General features: G+C 53.2%; 1 protein-coding gene and 1 long non-coding RNA gene across 10 annotated transcripts in view; one reads left to right on the top strand and one right to left on the bottom strand.

Annotated features, from left to right (window-relative positions):
• Positions 1-14,774, bottom strand: part of LTBP2 (latent transforming growth factor beta binding protein 2) — a 106,490-nt gene extending 91,716 nt beyond the window's left edge. For 7 of the 8 annotated variants that reach the window (XM_081509205.1, XM_081509204.1, XM_081509200.1 and 4 more), the window contains exons 1-2: positions 13,715-14,774; positions 6,969-7,039 (exon numbers count right to left, since the gene is read on the bottom strand). In XM_081509205.1, the coding sequence (XP_081365331.1) occupies positions 6,969-7,039; positions 13,715-14,190 (547 nt within the window). In that variant the 5' untranslated portion in view covers positions 14,191-14,774. The remainder of the gene's footprint in view (positions 1-6,968; positions 7,040-13,714) is intronic. The other variant, XM_081509206.1, reaches the window with a different exon arrangement.
• On the top strand, positions 13,780-18,710 carry LOC145513286 (uncharacterized). Of its 2 annotated transcripts, none has more exons than XR_014059273.1 (4): positions 13,780-14,116; positions 14,769-14,863; positions 15,246-15,305; positions 17,691-18,710. It is a non-coding gene; the product is annotated as an uncharacterized LOC145513286 (long non-coding RNA). The 2 variants fall into 2 exon arrangements; XR_014059272.1 differs by having other exon boundaries at positions 13,816-14,116; positions 14,769-14,884.
• Positions 18,711-20,421: the final 1,711 nt, after the last annotated feature.

The raw sequence follows: 20,421 nt of genomic DNA on the forward strand, positions 1-20,421 counted from the left end.
AGGGACGTGGGAGGGGCCGGCACAGAGATCGACGTGGTGGCCGCTCACAGGGTGAGGGGTGCTGAAGGGTTTAGTGTGGTCCCTGGCACAGAGCGAGTACTGCCACTCTTATTATTGTTGTGCTTTAATTGTCTGGCACAGTGCCTACTGGCACTCAATAATGGAGGGGGAGCAATTAATGCTGGATTTGCTTCACATGGTCCCCCCTCTTTGGGAGAAGGATTTGGAAGATCTGGAGAAAGTCAAAGGTAGACCAGCATTAAGAGGTTGAGCAGGAAAGGCGAAGCCGAGGAGATGAAAAGAGGCAGCTGGGGATGGCAGAAGGAAACTATCAGGTCACTCGAGTAATCATTCACCCACTCAGTCCTTTAATACACGTGTACCAAGAAGGCACCCCACTGACATAGACAGGACACAGCCCCTGGCTTCAGGACCCTCCTGGGGAAGTGAAAGTAAAAGCATTAGTCGCTCAGCCATGTACAACTCTTTGTGATCCAAGGACTATAACCCACCAGGCTCCTCTCTCCATAGAATTCTTTGTGTGTGTGTGTGTATGTGTGCATGCATGTGTGTACATCCGTGCATGTGTGTGTTAGTCGCTCAGTCATGTCTGACTCTTTGTGACCCCATGGGCTGTAACACACTAGGCTCCTCTGTCCAAAGGATTCTCCAGGCAAGAATACTGGAGTGGGTTGCCATTCCCTTCTCCAAGGGATCTTCCCGACCCAGGCATAGAACCTGCGACTCCTGTGTCTCCTGCATTGCAGGCATATTCTTTACCGTCTGAGCCTCCAGAGAAGGCCCTGGGTAACAGCATCTCCTAAATACTCCTTTGAGCAAAAAGATTTGGGGGCACACACCTGCTCAACAGGAAGATCTAAGGTACCCCCACATGTTGGGGGTAGAAATGAGCAATGTCTCTTGCTAGGACTGTGCCCTTTGTGTTAGCTGGGTCTCCACTGCAGTCATGTGATAACTCTCCTTAACGCCTTTCACTTTCCTTTCTATCTCTCCCACCAACTACTGAATCTCACTGGACGATTCACCCAGAGATGAGCCATAGGTAGGCTCGAGCCTCTAGTTCTACTGGTTCCTAAACAATCAGTAATGAACCTGCAAATCGCACACGTCCCCTGACCCTTTTCCCTAACATTTGCTCAGCACTTACCATTATGAGACCCTGGGGCCAATTTCTTTATATGTATCTCCTCTGAAGATTCTTACAACAACCACAGGTACCAGTCTGACCCTCATTTGACATATGGACAAACAGGCTTAGAGCAGTCCAGCAACTTGTCTGAGATCCCCGTGCTAGTAAGTGATGGAGCAAGAGTTTGAACTCAGAGAGTCTGGCTCCAAAGTTGGGGCTCTTCCCCATCCGGCCAGAGTCTTGGCCTTTGCGGTGGGGTCATTTGCAGGGCTGGGCTGGGTGGGCTGGAAGAGCTCCTTCAGGGAAACTCAGGAGAAGCTGTGATCAGAAGGGATGGGGGTCCTCACAGCAATGAGATGTGGTCTAGAAGTCATGCTGTTGTAATGGCCCCATGAGTAGAGAGGCTTGGGGTCAAAACACAAGAACAAGTGCCTAGGCCATTCCAGGGTCTCCTGAGCACCATGGGGAGTTTTCTGAAAAGGCTGATGAGCCCAGGGCAGCAGGAGGAGACCTCTCTGCACGGGCCTGGGAAAAGCCGTGTGTTGCTCAACACATTGTCGGTGAGCCTTCGCCTGGTATCCAATGAACACCTGCATTGGGCCCACGAGATACAGTCCCTGCTCTCACCATCAAGGCCAGACATGTACAGAGCACCCAGAACATGCCAGGCTTTGAACTAAACATTTGCCCTAAGCCATCTCTTTGTTCCTTAGAATTCTGTGAGGCAGGGATGAGTATTAGTCATATTTTACGGAAAAAGAAATTGAGGCACAGAAAGCTTAAATATCTTGCCCAGGGTCCTGCAGCTAAGCTATGGAGCCAGCATTTAAACCCAGGCAGGCAGCATAGCTTCCTGGATTGAGATTAAGATCACAGCCAAAGTTACCCCATGCCAGGCTCTCTACACGCACTCACTCGTTTCCCAGGAGCGTGGCGTCAAGCCCTGTCCTCTGGACCAGGCTACCTGAATTCACACCCAGGCTCTGCCGATTCCCAGCTGCATGACTTGGACAAAGAGTTAACCTCATCTGTAAATGGGGATAAAGATCAAATCTGGTTTACAGGAGGGTTGTTGTCAGGGTGAAAAATTAATAATCAAGTTCTGATCCTCAGTAAGAGCTTGAGTGTGTTACTATTATTAGAAGCAGCTCTATAGAGACTGTTATACCCACTTACTGGGTGAAGTGTTATCCTCACTTACTGGGTGTTATACTCACTTACTGGGTGAGGCTCTGGGGCTGGGAGAGGGCCAGGCACTTGCTTGAGGACACAGAGCTGGGATTCAAAGCCATGACTCTATGAATCTGGCACCGGAATCTGAAGTACATATTCTCACTCTGTGCCTTACTCCTGGTGGGAGTGTGGGGGTGGTAACCCTCCTAGCCCCTTCCCCGAGAGCCTTCTGCCTTCCCCAGAACATCCGTGGCCCCTGTGCATCTAGGCTGAGATAAAAGGAGAAGCCAGAGAATTCTTCAAATCCTCTTCCCCAGGATGAGCCTTTAGAAGTCCCCGCAAAGGCTATGTGTGTATTGGGGTGAGTCAGTCTGGGAAGCCTGGACAGTATTCCAAAAGCCCTAACTCTTAAACAGGATCCAGCCTCCCCACACCCTGCAGTCCTTTGCTTCAGCTGAGCGGGCCGGCAGGCCCCAGCGAGCTGCCTGCACAAATACATAAACACATAAATTGTGTGGCAGGGCTGGCAAAGCCACAGAAGGGAAGGAGGAGACCAAGATCAGAGGAGGAGGCGAGGGCCCAGCTCCAGACCCCGCCAGGCTGCAGAGAGCAGCTGAGCTTCCAGCAACGGACACCTGCAGACACCATAGCTCCCCGAGGCCCAGGGACCAGACAGAAATAGAGAGGCTGTGAGGAAGATGGCTGGTATGTTACGGCAACCTAGGATTCCGTGAGAGGAGGCAAGTGGGGGGTCAGGGGAGACCCAGGGCCCAAAGGCCATCACTCCCTGTGCGTGGGCAGTGGGCTGGACCCACAGGTATCTGGGAGAGACCAGGGGATGGATTGACTCCCTGCACCATTCTGAGCCTAGACTTGGCAGTTGGGGGAATGTCACACACCCCTCCCTGTCACCCCCAACCTTGCCAGACCAGGAGAGGCACCCCACATCTGTGAAACCACTAGGCCAGAGTCATGAGCACTCCCCAGAACTGGCAGCCTTGGTTCCAGCCAGAGGAGTATAGCATGGGGAGGGGATAGAGAGACGCAAACCACACAGGGGAAGCAGGACTGCCAGCTGACAGGGCATGGAAGCAAGAGCCCATACTTGACAGAGCTTCGGACCCAGCCATCCAGGGCCAACATCCCGCCATCCACGTGGTTCTCATTAGGCTCATTAGCAGCAAAATAGCAACAAGCAAACAGCACTGGGCCCAGCTAATTAGTACACAGACCTTCAGTGGGCAAGTCGACTTCTAGTGGGAGAGGCTAACACCCACTGGCAAAGTTCTCCCACAGCGCTGCCAGCCTGCATGCCAGAGTCCCAGAGACACCTGGAGGGGCAGCAGAAGGCCAGGGAGAGAAATAACAGGGCTGAGGACCCCCAGGCTGGAGTGGGTACTGACAGCACACCAGAGCAGCCGCCCCCTGCTCAGGGCGCAAGGGTGCACACACATGTCAGTTCTGACAATCAGCAGACTCACCCAACCTCGAGTTTCCAGTGTTGAAACTCCAGATTGGCAGAGAATGATGCTGGAAAGTCATGAGCAAGTCAGGAAATCGAGAGCCTTCAGGCCCGGGTGAGGCTCGTGCCCAGACCCTCAGGCAGCTGGGGAGAAGGCCACCCACTCTGAAGCCAGCCCCCGCAACTTCAACTCAAACCTCAGCAACACTCTCTACTAAGCTCCCTAGAACTTACAAGCCCTCCTCCTCACCTCTAGCCCCAAATCCCTCCCCAGGCCTCCAGAGCATCCCCCAACCCCGGCCCCGGGCCTGCTACTCAAAGTGTGGTCCGAGGACCAGCAGCATCAGCATCCCCTAGGAGCTTGTTAGAAACAAACTCTCCAGCCTCACCCCAGACCTGCTGAGTCACAGTCTGCACTTTAATAAGATCCCAGAGGAGAGTAAAAAAGCTGGCTCAGAACTCAATGTTCAAAAAAACTAAGATCATGGTATCCAGCCCCATCACTTAATGGCAAATAGAAGGGGAAAAAGTCGAAGTGACAAATTTTATTTTCTTGGGCTCCAAAATTGCTGTGGACAGTGACTGCAGCCATTAAATTAAGTAATGTTTGCTCCTTGGAAGGAAAGCTATGACAAACCTAGACAGCATATTAAAAAGCAGAGACATCACTTTGTTGCTAAAGGTCCATACAGTCAAAGCCATGGTTTTTCCAGTAGTCATGTATGGATGTGAGAGTTGGACCATAAAGAAGGCTGAATGCTGAAGAACTAATGCTTTCAAACTGCAGTGCTGGAGAAGACTCTGGGAGAGTCCCTTGGACTGCAAGGAGATCAAACCAGTCAATCCCAAAGGAAATCAACACTGAATATTCACTGGAAGGGCTGATGCTGAAGCTGAAGCTCCAATACTTTGGCTACCTGGTGCAAAGAGCCAACTCACTGGAAAAGACCCTGATGCTGGGAAAGATTGAGGGCAGGAAGAGAAGGGGATGACAGAGGATGAGATGGTTGGATGGTATCAGCGACTCAGTGGACATGAATTTGAGCAAGCTCCGGGAGATGGTGGACAGGGAAGCCTGATGTACTGCAGTCCATGAGGTCACAAAGAGTCAGACACAAGTGAGCAACTGAACAACAACAACAACAACAGACGATTCATGGGAGCATTCAAATTTGAGTAGGGCTCCCAAGGCAGCTCTTTCCATGATTGACCCCAAACTCTGCTTAGCAGTCTTCAGCCCTGGCTAGAATCACCTACAGAACTTTAATAACATACCAGTGCCCAGCCCCCAGCCCCAGAGCTTCTCCTAACCATAAACTTACTGGGCTACCCACATCCTTGGCTTCTCTGCCCAGGGGAGTCACCAATTTCAGGTCCCAGATCCTCCACTAAGGAGTTGTGTGACCTTGAGCCAGTCATCTGAGGCACACAGTGCTTATCTTTCAAATTATGAAGAGGGGCCCCTCACCCAACTGTGCCCCTAGTCACTGAGTACCTAGCTTCTGCAAGCCCCACTAATCCAGGTTCCCCGAAAAGGAAAGAATTTTCAGGTAGAAATCTGCTTTGTTGTTTGTTTCTGAGATTGGGGTTTTGCCTTCTTTATCTGGAGATCCTCAGAGAGACCTAGGATTCTGCCCAGGCTTCATCATCAGACCAGGAGAGGGTCAAGGCCATAAGGTCAGAGGCAGAACTGGAAGCTTGGTGAGCCGGCCCGGTAGGAATGGAAGCAACTCCATTGCATCCCTGTCTATCCCTATCTCAGAAGGCATCAGGAGACCAGAAATGAGGGCATCCATCAGGGACAGGAACATCATAGGTTTCGTCAGTCCCCTGGACCACTAGCTGTGAAAATCTCACACTGGAAAGGGCCTAGGGCTTGTCCTTGGGCGGGAAAGGGTGCTGGTGGGACTAGAGCTTTGCAGCCAGGCTTAGGGCAGAGGGTAGAATCGGATCCAGGATGGAACAGCTGGGCAGAGCTCCTGGTACTGCCACAAAGACTGGGGTGGGGGGCAGGGTGCTGATGAGGGCTCGAGAGGGACCCCGGGGTATGAAGGAGGAAGATCCAAGCTCTCTGAAACTGCCCAGTCATCACCTGTGGGGCTCCCAGAGTCCAGAAGGCCCTAAACTCAGTCAGTATTGGGAGAAAGCAAAGCCCCACAGGTAAGAGTACGGGGTTCTGGGTCATACTGCCTAGAGTCTGCCTCCTGAGCCAGACTTAGAGTACTGTCCCCTCAGGCACGTTTCCTAACCGAACTGAGCCTCAGTGTCCTAGGCTGTAAGTGGGATGAGCAGTAAATACTCACGTTACAGGATTGAGAGACTCAAGTAAGATGATATATGTGAAGAGCTTAGCACAGCATCGGGTATATAGCAAGTCCCCAGCTGTTAGCTAGTAGTAGTCATCGTCACTGTTGCAGTATCAGCAGTGGTGGTGTTGGTAGTACAGTAATAGCAGTAGTAGAAGCAGCAGCAGCTGTAGTAGTAATGATGGTAGTAGAGGCGGTAGGAGTAGTAATGGTACTAGTGGTAGTAACGGTAGTCATGCTGGTAGTAGTAAAGGTGCCAGTCGGGCCAGCCTGCCAGGCTTCAGAGAGGTCCAAAGGAAGACTGCCCCAGACACAACCAGAGACTCATCTGACCGTGCTGGTAGAATGCCCGCCAGGGGCCAGGGGCCAGGGGGGCCAGGGCAGGGGTGGATCCCACAGCACGCGCTGTGAGTACCCTCTTCCCACAGAATGTGTGATGCTGAGGCTCTGGGGCCAGGTGTGTTCTGCAGACCCCAGGGCAAGTTAGGGGTGAGCCCCAACACAGGGGGGCATCAGAAGAGGCATACAGGAAGCTTTATAAACACCAGTGGGGATTTATCTGAGAAGTCATTTTCAGTTGGAGGGCTTTTTTTTTTTTTTTTTTTGCTGTACAGCTTGTGGGATCTTAGTTCCTTGACCAAGGATTGAACCCGGGCCTTTGGCAGTGAAAGCACAGAGTCCTAACTACTGGACTACCGAGGAATTTCCTGGAGGCACTTTTTCATCTCCTCCCTTCCACCGCTTCCCGCTGGAGAGGGGGCTGCCTGCTCAGAAGGCGAACTGGGGAAGACTCGTGCTCCAGGTTCCAGAGATGCCACACCCGACCCAGCTCAATGGAGAGAGAGGGAGGGACGGTGGATGGAGTGGAGGCACTCACGTTTGATACAGTGGTTGGTACTGTTTGCCGTCGTCCATCCTGGGCAGCACTGTCCCCCGCAGACATTCCTCCTGTGGAGCCACCAAGACAGGGTCAGCGTGGGATGCTCACAGCAAGATTATTCACAAAGCTTAATGTCTGATGGTCCTGCCCTCTACAGGCAGGGCCTGGGGGAACTCTGCCAGGCCAGGCACTGCCCCCTTCTCGAGGGAGGCAGCATGGCCCAGGGGCAGGCACTAAGATGAAATCCTGATCTGCCACTGGTGACACGACCTTGGGAAGCATCACTCTCATCATCTGTACAAGGCAGATAATAATACCTGCCTCATGGGGTTGTTGGGAGGATTCAACAAGATAGGGACATAGAGCCCCTGACATGAGAAGGCACTCCACTGGCACGGGGATCACGAAGACGACCAAAAAGCAAGTTCAGAGTGGCTCAGTCCCTTGCCAAGGCTAAATAAGAAGGAAGTGTCAGAGCCAGATTCAAACCTAGGTTGGCCCAACTCGAAGTCATGCTCCAACTCCACGTGGCCTCTCACCGAAAAATAATCACCATGGCCCTTGCCAACAAACGCTGATGATCCAAGGGAAGCTGGAAGACACACACACACACCACAGCCTTAAGGACCACATCTGCATCCCCTGCCAACAAATCCACACTGGGAGGAGCCTTAGCCCTCGGGCAGGCTGGTACAGGGTGAGACCGAGCAACTAGGAGGGTGATGGAAAGAGCCAGGCTCCAGAATGTTCCTTAAGAGGGGCTGAGGAGGTGACAGGCTGGTGGGACAATAGGGCTGGGGACTTGGGGTAAGCAGCTCTGCATGGCGAGTATACTTTTTATTTGGGCAGGCTGATGGAACTTACTTGAAGTGGGATAGTCCTTCCCCCAGCACTAAGGACACCCACAGGAGACATGGCCCAGCAGCTGCCATTCACCCATTTCACCCAAAATCTGCCCTCTGGTTTCCAGTGGGGCCCTTCAGCACCAATAGCTTTCACCCACCCTGACTGTCGATCTAAAGACCCACATGCCCAGACCCCAGTGATGTCCCCAGAGGGCTCTTCTTGGAAAAGACCTCTGGGGTCTTGCCTCCCCAGCTCAGAGTGGGCTTGGCTCTGGCCTCACATATCCCATGGTTTCCATCAGAAATTGTCTACCGAGCACTCACTGAAATGCAGGGTGAACAAGGTGGCAGAGGTTCAGAGTCCGAGAGTCGGGGTGAAGGACTGACCGGGAGGCCATTCCCGTGACCTCTGTCTCCAGCATGGGGGCATCTGGTCTCACTTAAGAGTTTGGTTGATGTTTGTGTCAAGCCCAAAACTCGTGCGGGTTTTGAAACCTTACGAAACATTCAAAATAAATTCCTGCCGTTTGAAAATGCTGAGGCCCGTTTCTGGCCCTTCAGCCCAAAGCTCTGGGGAGCTGCCTCCCAGGGAGCTCACAGAATGTCCTCTCGGCCGAGGGCTGTGCCATCTCGGCCACCTCAAAGCCTCTCTGGACCACTTCCCTCAGCAGTTTACTGGTTCCCTGAAGGCCTCCTCCCCACCAGGGCCCCAGTCAGTCACTGGGTTCTGCAGAAAGGGCTGATCCTCCTACCCACAGCTTCTGAGGTGTGTGCCCCAGTGGGAGGGGAAACGACCCACCCATTTGTAAGTCATTACCCTTGGTGGTGGTGACAAGGCCTCTGAGAGGCCTGGGAGGTCTTTGAGAGGAAACAGGCAGCATGCCCTGGGAGTTTCCTAAAGTCTAGCGCCCGGCGGGGGTGGGGGGTGGCCAGAGAACACAGACCAAGAAGTCTGCCCGGCCAAGAGGTCATGGCGTGGAGCCCGGTTCCAGGAGGCTCCCTGAGCCTGCTGTCACCCTAGATGCCCTCAGGATGGCCACAGAGCTGACTGAAGGAGGGCAGCAGCTCGGCCTGCCCTGCCCTGCCTGCCCAGGGTACAGCCTTCGAGGCCACCAGGGCCACCAGGGCCACCGGGAGAACTGGTCAGGATCGAAGCTGCCAAGCAAGGGAGCCATGTTCAGCTAACAGGGCCTTCCAGAGAAGTCCAGGAGACTAGCCAGAGCCTTGGGTGCAAGCTCCAGGAGGTGCCTGATGGGAGATGACTGTTCAGTGGGCTCTGGCTAGCTGGAGAGAGCAGATGAGACTGACTAGCTGGGGCAAATGACTCAGGGGTTCTGGCTCTCTGGAACATACCATTCAGAGATTTTTATAAGCCCAGCCTTTGGGGCGGCACTGCTCTGCAAACATTAGCCCGATGTCCAGCATCACTGCCCAACCCCTGGGAACACATCTGGCTAACAGCCTAGGACAGCTGCTGTTCCACCTGGAACAAATCTGGCCGTACTGGTCCTCTGTTACAATCGCCTCCAGGCTCTCCGCTGGCCTCTACAAAGCCAACCCCACCCCACCTGCCTGTAGAGTCTAACTGCCCCCACCACCCCTCCCTTATCTCCATGGCCACCCACAACCAAAGCCATGACACAAAGTTTTGCTATCCTCCCCCCTCCCTGTACGACACTTGGGCACCATTTGATGCCTTTGCTTAAGCTGCTCTCTCTGCCTACATGGCCTTCCCTCTCTTCTTTGCTGATTGAAATCCTTGGCACGCTCCAGATCAAACGCTAACCTCCTTCGGGTAAACCCTCCCCTGACATCTACCCAGCCTTCTCTGTTCTCCAACCTCCACACCATGTGGTACTGATTGTCTCAGGCTGCTGGTGTATGTGTCGAGTACCTTCACGGGGCTTTCTTATTCCTCTTTGTGCCCCGAAAGTCTAACACAGGGCCTGACATGTGGTGCACCTTTACTACCTCATTGTTTCACTGAATCCAGTGTTTCCCAAAAAAGGGAATGAACAACACTGAGGGTAGAAAAGGGGATTTGAGGTTTCCATCCTCAGAACTTGCAGCAATGCTGAATCACACAGGGAGAAAGTGATTCCCTTTTTAGCGATGTTTCTAGTCTGACTAGGTCAGTGAGGAAAAATCTCTATCCAAGGTTGGGTCTTCATGCCAAGTCCTCTCCCCCCAACACTTGCCGATTGCCCTTTCCAATAGGGAGAACACACCACGGGGCTGAACTTCTTACGATAATAGTATCTGACTAGACTTGGAGAACATTTTGTTTTCACTTCAATTTTCCTACAGTTACCTTCTCTTTATGACAAGTGGTACTATCTTCAACTTAGGATAGTGATACAAAGTGTCCTTGCAAATGGATTTAGTTATTTAGAAAAATGAGTCACGCACTGTTTGTAATACCAAAATATGTAACTCATCTAACTGTCCAAAAACAGAAGGATGGATAAATAAACTGTGGTATATTCAGACAATGGCATAATATCCAACAATTAAAATAAATAAACTTGGGTTGATTATATTAACTTAGTTAAATCTCAAAAATCTAATGAGGAAAAAGCAACTTGTAGAAGAATAATGCAGCATGGTATCACTTATCTAAAATATGCAAAACAATGTTATGTATGTTATGGATGCATGCATCCGTACCAATGGTATAAAAACATAGATTGGCATCATTAGTAAATTCAAGGTAGTGGTTAACATCTGGGGAGAGGGGAGACAAACTTGCAGAAGATACTTCAACTAAAAAAAATCAGAAGCAAACTATGCCAAAATATTAAAGTTTAAAAAAATTGGATTGTTAGTTGTATTATTTCCAATACCTTTTGTGGGTTTATAGGCTTGTATAAAACTCCATAATAAAAAACACTTGAAAATAAATAAAACACAAAATCCTGTTATTTTTAACAGTTTATAAATTTAAAGAAAATAATAGAACAAGAAAAAAAAGAGGAAAATATTATGAAAGTGATATGCTGTGAGGCTAAGCTTAATAAACACTGAATACTGGGAAACAATGGCTTAGAAACTCCCCTGTGGACTGTAAATTTCAATAATGCAGGAATTGTTTCTGCTCTGGTTACTCTGTGTCCCAGACACCTAGCGCTGTGCCTGGCGCACACTTAAAATCTTCATTGTGTGCAATAAATCCCCACTACATGGCAGGTTCCACGAAGACAGAGGCTATCTTGGCCACTGCTATATCCCCATGGTCCAGCTGAGTGCCTGGCATACAGAAGACCTTCCAAATATTTGTTGAATGAATGAAGAATCCCCAGTAGTAGTGGTGCAATTCCAAGATTTACCAGCAGGTGGCACTTAGTCCTTGCATGCATGCAAGCTTAGTCCCTTCAGTCGATTATACCCCATGGACTGTAGCCCGCCAGGCTCCCTCTGTCCATGGGATTCTCCAGGCAAGAATACTGGGATTCTCCAAGCTGCCCTCCTCCAGGGGATCTTCCCGACCCAAGGATAAAAACCATGTCTCTGGTGCCTCCTGCATTGGCAGGTGGGTTCTTTAACACTAGCGCCACCTGAGAAATTCTCAAGGCAATTACCAGAGAGGTCAGCCTGGCCGTAAGCCATTAGTCAGAATGGACTTAGGGAGAAGAAGTCGATGGAAGATGGCCACTCAGTCCCTCCCCAATTGCCTTGGAGTGGCTAGCTGGAGTGCCTGAGGAACCCACTCTTTATCAAAGCTGCAGAAAATAACCTGGGGGAGGAGTCAAACCCAGCATGTGATGCGATGTGTGCACCTGTGTTTGGCAGGTGCTTGTGGGTGGCACCCAGCCCAGGTCCTTACACACCTGTGCACATCTACCAGCCTTATCCTGGTGACAGTCTGCTTTGCTCATCACCACCTCTTTTCACAGCTGCTAATAGTGCACCCTCCCACCTCCACTGCAGTATTCCTCCTCCCCCCAACTCCCATCAGAATGCTGACAGGGTAAGCTCCTCCATGGTCTGGCCCAAATCTATGCCTCCAGCCTCAGCCCTGTGGCTCCCTGACACCAAGGTGCAGTCCTGCCCCTAAACCACTGCCCACAGTAAAAAAAAAAAAAGCCGCTGTCCTCTGGCAGTGCTACATCTTGGGGGTTCTACTCCTGTTACCCTCCCCCTTCTTTCCCACATGAACCCCAGGGGCTCGAGCTTACAGGGCTTCTTTTTCCTCTGAACTCCTCAGCCCCAACCGTCCATTCCTTTATTCTTAACAGGAAGATTCTGATACTAGAAAGCATGTTTGCCAGTGCATATGTATTCATTTCTCCAATTTGATTTGAAATAATTGAGCTGCTCTCCTGGCAAGAACAATATCTTTGTCTTGGGCCCCATCCCCTGTCCCTAGCTCGGCACACTTGCTCTTAGGAAGCATGTATTCACTTGAACAGCCATTATCGCTCACTGACTGATCCTCCGTGTAAACTACTTGGCAGTGCCCAGGTCTCCTCTCCGTCTGCCTTAAGCCGGGCCTTGCACGGACAGTGAGACATTCCTTCACTCATTCAACAGGTACTGAGCAAGCTTCAACTATACTCGAGCACTGTTCTAGGCACTGGTGACCTGGCAATGCAGAATACAAAGCCTCTCTTTTCCTAGAGCTGACATTAGTGTGCCCTGGGAGACCAGACCATAAAAGCAGAAACATAATATGTCAGATGGGAATCAGTGCCATGAAGAAACATAACGCAGGATGAAGAGAGAGAGGGTGGGGCCTCTCTAAACAGAAATTTGAATGAAGGGAGAGAATCCTGCTGAAATACAGGAGAACAGTGCTGCAGCCAAGGAAAACAGGGAGTGGAGAGGCAGTAAGAACAGCCTCAGGAGTAGCCCTGGGGGTGCAGCGTCCTTCTTGCTATGCGCCGGAGGACTGAACCCAACTGGCAAATCGGGCCCAGGCCCAGAAGGGCCGCCAGGTTCCTTCCCAGCCTCCCCAGTGGTGCCCCATACCGGGCACCCTTACTGCCCGGGCTCGGTCGCCCTCCATTCTGTAGACATCTGTCCCACTCCGGCCAGGCCCAGCGCCCCGCCGCCCCAAGAATCCTCATCTGGGGGTGGGGATGGCTGGGGAGCGTTCCCCACGCCGCGAGGGGGCCCTCGACAGGCAGCGGGTGTTGCATCGGGAGGGGGGTGGAACTAAATGGCAGGGTTGAGGGGAGACGTAGTCCTGCAAAGTCGCGCTGACACCTAGCTGCACAGGCGCACACACAGACCCACTCCGCCACGGACCCACAGTGTCGCAGCCACACCCGAGGACAGGCTTCCTGCCCAAAGTGCCCCCCGAGTCCACGCCCACTACCTCGTCCAGCCATCCCCGGACTCAGGCCGGCCTGTGCCCCAGCGCACAGCTTTGTCCCCACACGCAGGCTTCGAAGCCTCGTTCCTGGAGATGCATCAGCCCTCGCGCTCTGGAGCCCCCACCCCCCACCCCGACATCCTCCACCCACCGCGCACTAAGGCCGCTCAGCTTCTCCCGGTTCTAAGAGCCTGGAACATCCACTCCGATGCCCTCTCCGAGATCCCCTTCGGATCCCCACGCCGCTGCCGGCAGCGGGCGTCAGCAGACACCCGGTTAAGGCGGACGGGAGGAGCGCGGGCGAATGCACTGCCGCATTGGGAAAGGATTTAACGTCGGATCTGGGCGAGAGCTGGTACGAAAGGGTGTGGACGGTGTTTCTCTTTCCTCTCTACTCTTTGAAAGCGGGTCAGATCGAGCCCCAGCTTCGGGACCTCGGTCTGTTTCCCGCAGTATTGAGGACAGAGGCGAGACAGGCAGAACCCCCGCCCTGTCCTCTCGCCTACACACCCCTCCACGAACGAGTGTTCGGGAGACCGACCCTCGCTCCCTCAAACCCCCACCCTTCCCTCTCCAGCGCTCACCCCGTAAGCCGCCCTCGCGCAGCGCGCGGCCGCTGCACCGTCCCGAGACGCGTCAGAGCCGGCGCGGCCCGGGCCCGGGGTGCGGGCTGCTGCTGGCCCGAGGGTCGGCTTCTCCAAGTCTGCGCAGGTGGCTGGACTCGCCGCGGCTGCTGCGCGCGGGGCGGCCTCCTGGCCTCCGCCTCGGTGGACCTCCTGGGGCTCCCCCAGCTAGGTTGGACCAGCTCCGCGGGCAGCGAACCCCGGACGGGCGCGTCCTGCTCCCGGAACAGACTGTACACCTTGGCTGTAGCCGCTACCGGGCTGCCCCCAGGGCGCCGCAGCAGACTCGCGTCTCTTCCAGCCGGCTCGTATCTTCCCACCGGGTCCCTCTGAGCCTGACCCATGCCCACGAAGAGAGCCAGGGTGAGCGGCCAGAAGCTCCTCCAGGGGTTCTGCAGGGCGCGCCCGGGGCAGCGGGCGGTCGTTGGGGGCCTCATGGCGCCTGGGCGCCTGGAGAGCTGCGCGCGCGGGGGGAACGGCCCCCGGGGCTCACAGTCGGTGCGCCCGTCGCCCGCTGGCTGCGCTCTGGTCCCCTGCCGGTGGCCCGCCTCTCCCCGTCTAGGGGGCCCCGAGTCAGACTGCGGGCCAGGCTCTCCCTGGAGCCGGAGCCAGGCGGCGGGAGCGGCCGGGGGCTGCGCGCACCGAGCCCGGAGGCCGCGCTGCGTCTCCAGCTGGGCGCGCACCGCTGTTGCACCTTCGCGCCTTCTCCCTGTCGCTGTAGCCTTCGGAAGGAGAACTGGAGGGCTTTATTTTTGGAAACCTCCCCCTGATTTTTCGTCTCTTTTATCCACACCATGCCCCCTCCTCGGAGGGACAGTTCAGCCCCCTTATTACGGGAGAGGGAGAGAGAGGAATTCCAGCAACACCCACTTTGGCACCGGGAAGCGAGCGGGCGGCGAGGGGGGTTAACCCGTGAGGAGCTGGGGGCGGCGCAGGGCCGACCCGAGCGAGGGCTGGCAGGCGAGATGACAACTGTCGGGACAGGGGCACCCGAACCACCTTTCTGCTGTCCTAGGCAAGCTGAACTGCTGACCTGTCCAGAATTGATCTCCCGCCCCTGACCTCAGGGACAAACTGCACGGTTGGAAGACCAAGGCTGCAGCCTCGAAGGTCTGAAGGCGGTCGGGAGAGGTACCAAGAACGGCATGCCAGAGATCGGACCCGAAGGACGGGCCCTGGACCCTTCGCTTCCCGCCCGAACCACTGGGGGCTTCGGCCCAGGGCTGCGGCTGGAGCCGGGGCAGCGCGGGGCAGCTCGCCTGTCTCCGCCGCGGCGGGACGCGGGGAGCGCGGGAGGGTCGTCTGGAGGCGGGCGCCCTCTGGTGGACCTGGCCGCGTCCTTGGCCGTCCCGCGGCTTGTCCAGACCTGCCGCTGCCGGCCGCCCTCGCTCCTTGATCTTAATCCCCTTCCTGTTGCGTCAGCGTCGAGCCTACAAGCCCAAGGCGGTGATGGCGGCGGATCCCGCAAAAGGTGTCCTCTTTTTCTTCACAGAGGAATAAACATGGAGGATCTGGAACAAGGTCACTTAAGGAGACAGCGTGTGAGCAAGAGGTGAATGAAATCCAGTCCTGCAGCCTGGAGTTCAGATCCCATTTCTTAGCCTCCCATCCCACTCCTCCCTCCCTCAGGATTGCTTCTGACTGATGCAGTGTGTGTGCTCGCAGGGAGAGGGCAGGGGTGCTAGAATGCCAAAGGCCACCGATATTAGTACCCCCTCCCCCGACCATCAGCTCCTCACTCACCCCGGTGGTCCCCTGCCCTAAAGTCTTAAGGCCTGGCAACCATCCCTGCCCCCACGCCCTGCATTTCTGCAGCCTACTGCTTCTTGGGGCTTTCCCTGGTGGCTCAGATGGTAAAGAATCTGCCTGCAGTGAGGGAGACCTGGGTTTGATCCCTGGATTGGCAAGATCCCCTGGAGGTGGGCATGGCAACCCACTCCAGTATTCTGGCCTGGAGAATCCCTATGGACAGAGGAGCCTGGCCGGCTACAGTCCATGGGGTCGCAAAGAGTCAGATACGACTGAGGAATTAAGCACACGCACAGCACACTGCTTCTTGAGAGGCAGAGAGACCCAACAGGCAGGAAGACACCGGTTTATAACATTCCGCATCACACAAAGGACAGACCCAGTAAATATCTAATGTTGAAAATAAGCCTCAACTCTTGACCCTGGCCTCCAAAGCCCTGCAGGGCGGGCCCCCTCTCTGATCTATCTCACCTTGGCCTGGAGAGCTCACTACACTGCAGCTATGTTGGTCTCCTCTCTGCTTCTTGAACAGACTAAGTTAAAAGTTAATGCCCACTTTTCCTCTCCCCAAAACACTCATCTCCAAGATGTTTTACAGGACTAGCTCCTCACCATTTCCCCTCTCAGCTCAAACATCACCTCCTGGAGCAGCCATCCCTGACCCCCTAACCTAAGAGCAGCAGCCTTCCCACTCCCAGTGAAGTGAAAAATGGAAGTGATAGTCGCTCAGTCCTGTCCAACTCTTTGCAGCCACATGGACTGTAGCCCGCCAGGCTCCTCTGTCCATGGAATTCTCCAGACAGGAATACAGGAGTGGGTAGCCATTTCCTTCTCCAGGGTATCTTCCCAACCACCTCGCAAGTCATCGCTTTTTCATCCATCACCCTGTTTCACCTTCATTGCCCTAGACTAGTTGAAATTATTTATTTGTTTGCCTGGATAATTGATTTATTGAATGGGCTGAACTTGAAGAGAGACAAGCATGAAGCAGCTCTGTTTTTCTCCCCTCACAGCCACGATTCATACTGTAGTAAATTTCTCTTCTCCACCCTTAATGACATCTCAAGCAGAGTCCTTGGCTGCCCATCCCTACCAGTCACAAAAACAGTTTCATTTCTATAATTAAGACCAATTTTTCAGGCAATAAAATGTCTGGTCCTGTCCAAATCAAAACCTCATCCAATTTAATCAATCTTGTATCCAATTTAATACCCCTCCTCTCCTGCCACAGGTCTGTCCCCTGGCTCAAGATCCTGTACTGGGGAGGGTGGGGTGTGGTCTGATTTTCTGACCTTCCTTTTCTGCAGTGGCTCCTCCAAGTGTCAGGGTTCGGGGAGAGGTGTTAGAGGAAAAGTGGTAAAGTTCTATGTGACGGGTGCCCTTAGCTAGCAGGTGCCCAGCTCTCTGGCTTGTTCGTGGGCACATTTGGGGGTTCTTGGGAAGTTCTCTGCAGGATCTCTGCCCTGCACTACCATAGAAAAAGCACTCTCTGGACAACTTCCCTGTGTCCCCTATCTGCCACGGGACTGTCCTGTCCCTGCCAACAAACCAGGGCTGAGTTGGCGCATCTCATCCTGCTACAAGAGCCGCTCCAGTCAGGCTCCATAGGCAGAATTCTCCAGATAAAAGATGCACACAGTTTACTTCCTTTAGTGCATCCCCAATTCCTAAAGACATAGGTAGGGTTCTCCCAAGGACTTTCTTGCTGTGCCTTGGTGCACTGGGGTGCTTGCAATTTCTAGCACCTCAGCTAGCATCAGTGGAGGCAGAGTTATAGGGAGTCATGCTAGTTTCTTCTTCTTTGGAGGCCCCCAATCTTTGTGACTGGTTTTCCTCACTTGGTCAGCTTGGGGTGTACCCTCAGGGGAAATCTCAGCCCTGCTTACCAAGGCAACTGTTCTCTGACTCAGTGACTTTCTTCAACCCCTTTTAATTTATAAACTGGAATCCAAGAATATAGAGAAGGAAATGGCAACCCACTCCAGTATTCTTGCCTGGGAAATCCCATGGACAGAGGAGCCTTGTGGGTTAAAGTCTGTGGGGTCGCAAAAAGTCTGACACGACTGAGCGACTAAGCACACAGCACATCCAGGGATATGTCCTGATAGTTATTGAACTAGTTCTACCTTTACTAAGATGCCTAGTACTTCTCTTTGGCATGTGAGAGCATTTAATCTTATTGTTTCAGCCTTTGCAGCTTCAGCAGAAATATGAAGACCACAGAAAAAAAATCCTGCACAACAACCTATGAAAGTCTTGTCTGACTTCCCAAGCCACAGTGATAGCTCTAAAGGAATAGATATCTTGCCTGCCTGGATCACCACTGTTTCCTCAGAACCTAGAACAGTGCTTGCCTCTCATAGACAGCCAGGAATTATGTGTTCAGTGGATGGCTAACTGAATGAACCACAGAAGAATCCCATCAAGAAGGGCGGGCTGGTATCATTATACCCGTTTTCACAGAGAATAACTGAGTTCCTGGTGGTGATTCCTGGTCCAAGTTCATGTGCTTGTTGCCTGCAGGGTTGGCCCTCAGGATCTCCTTGAATTCTGCACTTGCGTGTTGGGATGAATGCCATCTCACTTCCCAGAATGCACCGCTCTCTCTCCCTGAGACACTGCTCCTTCGAGGCTACGGGAAAGCCTCAGCTCCACACTTCCCACTCCTTGCCCCATCATCCACCCAATTCTTTAGTTCTGGCTTCTGTTCCTCACCTCACTATCTCCCCAGTTCCTTTAGGATCTCTCCTCTTCATCCCTTGGTGCTCACCTCAAGTCCCCGTGAGCCTCCCAAGGCCAGAAACCTTGGCATCTCCTTCGTCCCTGAGCTATTTTTTCCTCCCATGTGTCCAAGTCATTATTACTGCTCCGTCTCCTCCGTCTGCACTTCTGGAAGTCTGCCGCCCATTCAGCCTCTCGCTGCTCCACCTCAGCCAAAACCCTCGCACAGACACTTCGCTCACCACTAGGCGCCCCTCCCACTCCTTGGTGAGGACAAGTGGTCCTTGGAAATTCCCACCCTGTTCTCCTGGGGGCCCACAGCCAGGCTAGTCTGCTGTAAAGACTGGCATCTCCTACTCCCCCATCCCAGAGCCATCCTCCTGTCCTGCCTCCCATTGACTGCCCATCACTCCCTTTCCCTGTAACTGTTGGAATCTGTGGATACAGCTCTTCAGAATCTCCAGTCCCGTAAATGGTTGAGTTTTTTCTTTGTTTTTCCTTTTTGAAGCTGCCAACATTTATGTGCTAAGCATGCACATAAATTGACTCATTCAACAAAAGAAAGGAGGTGTTGTCATTTCCAGGTACACAAAGGAGGAAACTGAGGCTGGGAATAGGTACTGACTTGCCCACGATCACAGAGCTGATAAGTAGCAGAGGAAGGATTCCAACCTTGGTTATCTCCCACCTGAGTCCAAGCTTTTAAGACGGCACTGTCTTGCCTTCTCCCTGGGCTTGAGCCTCTGGAGTCCTTCTGACTACTGAAATGCTTTTCCCAGTCATTTCTGCAGCAGTCCCCACCTAAGACCCTCCACTGCACACCCCCCAGCCTCTTCCCTGCTGGGTAGCCTACCACTCAGTTCCCAGGGGATGTGGAGGTAGCAGAATTTTCTGTCTTCCTCTACCGTCCCTGTTCAGTGAAAGAAGGGGAGCTGTTTCCAGCAAGGTCTCTGACTCACCGGGTGTTAACTTCATTATCCCTGATTCCCACTTCCTCCCTAAAGAGGCACAAAATGATGCTAAGCCTCTTTTGGGTCTGGGGAAAGGAATCATCTCTGGAAAGCCCTGCAGAGAGAGTCCCAAGGGGTTGATAGAAAGATTACAGTGGGGAGAGGTTTGCTGGGACACATGCACCACAAAGGGAGATGGCAGGCTGCTAATCACCGGGGCAACTGAATTGCTTCCCTGTGTCGTCTTGTTGGGATAACGCTGGCAGCCAGACAGCTACCAGAACCTGAACTAATTTGGTAAATAAAGACCAAAAACGAGGACCGAATTTCTGTTCCCTTGGCTGAGACCCAGACTCCTGACAGAATTCCAGGGATTTTTCTTCCTTGGAAGTGACTGGACCTCCAGTCCTGAATTCCTCTGTCTAGGAGAGCTTGTTCCCCTGCTCAGAACAAATAACACATTTCCTGGTTAATCAGTGTGTGGAACAGCTGAAGGAAGGTTAATTGGGCCCCTGGCCTTCCAGATGGGAGCAGCTCACGGGCTCTGATGCCTTTGTCCAGAGACTGGGCAGCTGGGACCCAGCACCGTGCGGCCTTGGCCTCCAGTCTGGAAGGTGGAGGCTGCATGCAAAGGCCCCAGCTCTCTCCTGCGTGAAGCTTCCAAGGCCCGCAGGGGCTGCCAAGACCATGCCACTTCAGACACCATGACCTGGCACCCCCCCAGTACTCACAACCACCCTGCTCTGGTCTGCCAGTGCTGTCCCCGCTCCAGGCACACGTGAATGTTTCTGCCTTCGGTGAGCTCAGGGCTCAGCTATGCTTGGCTTCTATTTTCCCATCTGAAAATGGAGATAATGATGCATTTCTTGCCATCCCCACCTTCAGGGCAAAGTAGATAACCAGTCCTATCTGCCCTGGGATGGGAGGCGGTCAGTTACTGCTCCTTCCTTTGCCAGCTGATATTTCTGGAGCGCTTAGAAAGTACCAGGCACTGTGCTAAGTGTTTTCCAGTCCTTCTCCTTTAATCCTGGTAATAAGTACTGTTACTTCCTCATGTAACAGATGAGGAAATGCAGGCTCAGAGAGGTAAAATGAATTACAAAGCTAGTACGTGGCTACGCGTGGAATCCCTCCTGGTTTTCCTGGTGAATATTATACAGATGCCAGCTTCCAGAGGAGCAGTTCTCTGGAATCGCATCTCCGGCTGCAGTTCTCTGGGAACCGGAAACATGCAGAGCTGTTTGTGGT

Source organism: Giraffa tippelskirchi, chromosome 7, assembly GCF_054371585.1.
Source record: "Giraffa tippelskirchi isolate mGirTip1 chromosome 7, T2T-mGirTip1v1.2.pri, whole genome shotgun sequence".
NCBI classification, from domain to species: Eukaryota; Metazoa; Chordata; class Mammalia; order Artiodactyla; family Giraffidae; genus Giraffa; species Giraffa tippelskirchi.